General features: G+C 42.4%; 1 protein-coding gene across 1 annotated transcript; it reads left to right on the forward strand.

Moving 5' to 3' along the window:
* The first annotated feature begins 996 nt into the window (after positions 1-996).
* Positions 997-4,813, forward strand: SYPL1 (synaptophysin like 1). The gene is made up of 6 exons (XM_065663823.1): positions 997-1,127; positions 1,848-1,873; positions 2,041-2,099; positions 2,637-2,857; positions 3,558-3,746; positions 4,629-4,813. The coding sequence occupies exons 1-6, from the start codon at positions 1,059-1,061 to the stop codon at positions 4,758-4,760; spliced, it is 696 nt and encodes a 231-aa protein (XP_065519895.1). The 5' UTR covers positions 997-1,058; the 3' UTR covers positions 4,761-4,813.
* The last annotated feature ends 854 nt before the right edge of the window (positions 4,814-5,667 follow it).

The following is a 5,667-nucleotide window of genomic DNA, read 5'->3' on the forward strand; positions in this document are numbered from 1 at the left end:
AGCCCACATCTCCCAGCCCCGGTGAGGGCCGCAGGCACCACCCACAGCCCCAGGACTGGGAGAGCTGCACATTCCTCAGCAGCCAATTCTGAGCCAAGGCCTCTGATGCACCACGGACACCCCGATGTTCCTTCAAGGGTTCCCAGGAGTCCCCCAGTGATCCCAAAAGAAGTTTCTAGAAGATCTTGAAGCAGAGCCAGGAAACTGCTGCAGCCACCTCAGCCATGCTCTGCAGTGAGGAAGGAGGGCAGCCCTTCTCACAGGCATCAAATCTAGCATGGGTTTTAGCGCTATGGGACCACTGAAAATCAACATAATGGCAACACAGCACAATCACCAGAATTACCTAAAGCTGAAAAGTATCAAATGGAGCTGATGGGGTTTCAGTGAGCTCCCATTGCACATGAATCGTCAAAAGCCTCCACCCTGCTTGCTAATAAAACCACTAAGCCCACAGCCAAGCTGAGGTGCAGATGATCCTCCGCAGAGTGCTGCCCTCTCCCATCCGTCCTGAGGCTGGGGTACAACACACAGCCCTGACACCAGAGCACCAGAGGCCTTTGCCACGGCAGCACCTTCTAACTTCAGCCAGTCACTGCCCCTTCGGCCTCTCAGAGATGGAGGAATGGATGGATGGAAGGCAGGAACTCCTCAAACTGGCCAAAGTTGTTCCTTGCTGTGACAGCTCCTGTGACTGTATTCCATGGGAGCAGCACGCATGCCACACAGCCCGGCCGGGCCGGGCCGGGCCGGGCCGGGCCGAGCCGAGCCGAGCCGAGCCGAGCCGAGCCGAGCCGAGCCCTGCGGCCCTCCCGCCGGGCCCCGCTTCCCCCGGCCTTCAGCTGGGGCTGAGGAGCGCAGTGTGAGGTAACAGGGTGGGGCCGGCCCCGTGCGAGGTAACGGGCGTGCCAGGGTGGAGCCCCGGGGCTGGCCTACAGGGAGGTGCCTGCGCGGGGCCGCGCCGTGCGTGGCGGTCCCGGTCCCGGTCCCGGTCCCGGTCCCGGTCCCGGTCCCAGTCCCAGACGCAGTTGCTGCCGGTTGCTCCGGTGTGCCCCAGGATGGGCGGTGTGAGACTGGACTTTGGCTTGCTCTTGCAGCCCCCGTGCTCCGTTAAGGCTCTCGAGTGGGTGAGGGATGGGGATGTGTAAGGGGAAGCCCTTCTCTTCTCATGCGGCTGGTTCTTCTCCTTCCCCAGGCCTGGCTTTGCTCCTGTTTCTTAGCTGGGCAGGTCTGAGGAGGTGTGTGCCTCATGTTGCTGGTGCTGGATGCTCAGCATGAGGCTCCTGTTCAACCAAGCATGCTGGCTGGGAGGGAAGAAAACAGTTCTCCAGATAGATAAAATCTATATGCTAATTGCAGGTTTGTCATAGTAACTTGTGCTGCTGTGTGATGTGTGTGCTGATTGCTGGGGGGTTAGGGTATTGCTAGTAACCAAAGGGAAAAGAAGAGCTACTTAGTCGTGCTGGTGTGCAATATCCCGAGTGTGTACTTTCTAGCTGCCCTAATCTATAGCTGTGGATGTCTGGGATTCATAAAAATACTTCTCTTACCAACTGCAAGAGGTATTGTGCTGGCTCTTCTCTTCAAGGAAGTTTGCTGTAGAGTTAAGAAAAATAAACAAGAAACTCTTAAATATGCTAATATGCTTTTTTTCTTAGTGGTGTTGCTCACGTTGAGTTTCTAGAATCCAAAATGTTTGCATTATCTCTTGACATCACTTCGTACTTCTGGTTTCCAGATTTTCTTCCCATTTCTTGATTTCATTATCCATTTCAGCTAAATGTTGGATTTATTTCCTTGGAGATCCACTGGTGTGCACTAACGTGTCTCTGTATCAATTCCTATAGATTTTTGCCATCTTTGCTTTTGCATGGTAAGTAAAATGGGTACAGCTGCTTTTGCTTATCCTTTCATGTAAGTATTAGCTCTTCAGTTGCCACTTATATGTTAATTATTTATTTTTCACTTCTTTCCCATCTTTTGTCAGTGCCCTATAGGAGTAGATAGAAGTAGCAATAGGCTGTTTCACTCTACATTAAGCTCTATTCTACTGGTGCATGAATGCAAAAGAAGATCAGCTAGTAAGAAAAACTATACAAGTAATTTTGACAGCCTATTTCTTCATTAATTTGTAGCTGCTTTGGAGGCCCTGATTAGATTAGATTCAGAAGTATAGATTTTGGTCACAAAACGAAGCACCATAATAACACTTGCAGGGGAAAGTGAGAATGTGAAATGGTTCTGTGCTGGTCACTGCTAGTCACACAGGTTTATTGAACTTCGTGTTTGTATTGTCTTGAAGCTGTAATGCAACCCAGTCCCTTTTATGTCCTGCTCCCCTTCTTTAACTGCCAGTCTCTGAAATAATGTTATGTCTCCTTCCACATCAGGATTTCCTTCTTCAGCTACTCTAAAGATTAGATTCTTCCCTAAAAGTTGCCATTGCATACCCCAGTGTAGAATGGGGAACAGTCATCGGATATCTTGACAAGTCTTTGTGCTGTATAATTGATGTATTATGCAAACATAAATTTTCTTTTAGAGAGAACTTACGCAACCAGAATGCTGAAGCACTGTTACTGTGAATCATGTCTCTGTAAAGTTTCCACTGTATAGCAAACACTAATTACATGAAGGATATAATCTTTGCAAGTTGAATACTTTAGTATTTAGTGCACCAGGCCCAAATTTCTGTGGTGGCCCTTGCACTGATGTTTATCTTGAAGGCAACTTCTCTTCTGCACAGTTCTTTATTACTACACTTGCAGTGTTGGTATTCCTCTACTGCATTGCAGCTCTTGTGGTATATATTGGATATAAGCATGTGTATGACCAAAACAGGAGGTTTCCACTAGCTGTAAGTAGCACTAAAATATTTTAATGCTTGCCTGTGAAACTACAAGGAGATCAGAAATACAAGAATATCTGAATAACTTATGCATATTCAGTAGCTCCAAAAGTTAGATGGGTCATAAACAGAGTATCTCAGACCAGTTACTACAGCAGTCAAGAAGAAAAGGGGATCCAAAGATCTTGAACATCACCTTATGCCATTATTGAAGCAGAGCAGAGTGAAGTTCCATCTTCTCAAGTGAACAGTGTCTTCGCCGCAACTTTTATTTTGTTTCATGTATTCGAATATACAATTGTTCCATAGCTGGAACCTCTCTTAGTCTCTGAGAATTTTCCCTGTGCAGAGCACCTGCTGTGTGGATGCTACTGGCAGAGGAAAATAGTTATCTTGTGAATTTTAGTCACTTTACTCATGTGGACTTAAATTTTTTTAGCAGAAGTGCTACACATCTGATTTTAGAAATTATTTTTTTACAAAGGTTAAAATTGCTTATGCTTGATAGATGCAGAGATATACTATTTTGTAGCTGATCAGTACAGAATATAAGTCATGTTGTAATTACATCACTGTTAATGGCTAAATGTTTGATCATTCGCACTGATGCAGTTATTTTGGTGATTTAATTGATGCTGTCTCTGCCTTGGTCTCTTATGTATATTTATGAATATTTTTTAACTTACTAACGAGTACTTCACTTTTGTAGGCCTTGGTTATCGCTGTCATAACAGCCTTTTTGTGGCTAGTCAGTACTTTTACTTGGGCAAAGGTGCTTGCTGACATCAAAATGTACACAGGGGCCAGCATTATTCTAGGAACTGAATCTTGCAAAACACCAGGAACAACTTGTCATTTTGCTGCTGCAACCAGCATGGGAGCTCTGAATATGTCTGTAGTATATATGCCTTCTGCCACATGGGTACAATAAATGTGTTAGAAAAGAGCCAATGGCACCTGAGAGCCCTGTTCTATTATTGCATGTGTTGCTTTGTGTTAAAATTGCTTAAATTTCAGGCTCTTTAAAACTGGTAGAACACCAATTTTTTTTCTTTAGAAGGTAACTTGTTTCTTTTAATTTCTTTGAGGAAATAACTTGCAGGATTTGCCTCTAGAGCTGTTAAATGTGTCTGGAAATGCTGTATCTGAGGATAATTTTTTTTCTGTAGCCAAAAGCACCTTAAAATATGTTACTGCACCATACAAGTGTTGGCTTGGCTGATGTAAGTAAAGAGGAAACACTGTGCCTCTTGTTCTATCTTTTGGTGCTGAACCTAGGTTTTTAATCAACTGAGCATTTTTACATATTAAGTAAAGGTTCTTTGTAATATGAAGACATAAAGCTCGTATTCATAGAAAGAACTCTTCACAGTAGGGCAAATGAGATTTATTGTATGATCTTCTGAGTGAATCCTGCTTTTCAAGACTCTGGCTGCTATTCATTGGCCCAGTGTCGTGGTTTTATTATTGGTTATTTATTATATATTTATTATATGGTTATTACCCAGTAATAATTAATTGTGTGTTCTGGAGGTGGTGAGTGACTGGAAAGAATTTAGCTAATTCCATGAAAAGGATAAAGTAAATAGAAATATCTGATTTCTAAAAAAGTCTGTTAAAATAGCTTGTAATACTCTAAAGCATGAGGAAATATCCATGTCAAAGGGCTGCCAAAGATAGCGGCTGTTTCTGGTTTGTCTTGAAGCTATATTCTAGGGTTTTGTTGGGGGTTTTTTTTGTTTTTTATTAAAATTCTTATCATCTTTTTTTTAACCTACAGGTATTTGGCTTGATTAATATGATTTTAAGGGAAGGAAATACTTGGTTTCTATATAGGGACACCAACCTGCGCAACCAGCCAAACAGAATTTCTCAAAGTCCAGAAATACATCATATTCAAAGAGGAGTATGAAAACAAGGTGATACTTTGAAGTGCTTCCAGGTTTACATCATACTGCCAAGAGCATGGAGCCATTAGGATTTATGTCAAGAATAACTAATGATATTTTGTAAAAACTTGTTTTGTACTATGGCTTGACATAAGGTCTCAGATACTCCAATTGAAGTGTTATCTTGAAATATATTATACCTTTCATAGTTGTGCAGCCTTTTATTGCAGTTTTTGAAGAGCAAAAAAATTGAGGTTGTCTGGATGCTGGTCCTTTCAGATTCTTAAATTAGCCATGTAGGAGGGATGGGTGAGAAGCGAGTGCACTTGGGTTATTAATGCAACTTCTTTAGCTCTAACAAGCCTTAGCTGAAAAATGAAATTTAATTGCAACGAGGGCATGTGAAAATGCAGTTCAGGTTCTTCCTATTGCTGATACATCACAAAAGCTGTCTGAGTAGAACTTGTAGCTCTGTCAGAGTTGCAGCCACCACATGTGGATTTCCAGATAGTCCATTCAGATTACTGTATCAAATCTGACAGAACTATCTGTAAGAATGTTACTTCTGTGTTTAGTATGTCATTACAACTTAATGGCTCAGGACAATCTGAACAAGAAATCTTAGAGCTTCACTATAAAATCATTTAACAAAGAGTGCATATATGTATGCAATAGATAACTTAGACTCATACTGTAGAAATCAAAGCTCATACATTCCAACTGGTTGTGGCTGGGCTCTGAATTCTTTTTGAGGTGCATGAGCAATGCTTGCGTGTGAAAGGACATAACTGGAGATATCTGAATATGACTAAGTTGTCAGTGATGTTATTCAGCTTATTCCTTGGGAGCAATATTTTTTACTTCTCATGTGGACTTCCTTATTATATGACCCTGTGAATTGCCCAGAAAAAATGTGTTTTGACAAATTTA

Source organism: Lathamus discolor, chromosome 1, assembly GCF_037157495.1.
Source record: "Lathamus discolor isolate bLatDis1 chromosome 1, bLatDis1.hap1, whole genome shotgun sequence".
NCBI classification, from domain to species: Eukaryota; Metazoa; Chordata; class Aves; order Psittaciformes; family Psittacidae; genus Lathamus; species Lathamus discolor.

Excerpts from the sequence above, each read along its gene's own strand:
- SYPL1 (XM_065663823.1), top strand. The coding sequence starts at position 1,059 with ATGGGCGGTGTGAGACTGGACTTTGGCTTGCTCTTGCAGCCCCCGTGC. Across the intron at positions 1,874-2,040 it reads GCCATCTTTGCTTTTGCATG|CTCTATTCTACTGGTGCATG; the intron begins GTAAGTAAAATG and ends CTCTACATTAAG. Across the intron at positions 2,100-2,636 it reads TAGTAAGAAAAACTATACAA|GATATAATCTTTGCAAGTTG; the intron begins GTAATTTTGACA and ends AATTACATGAAG.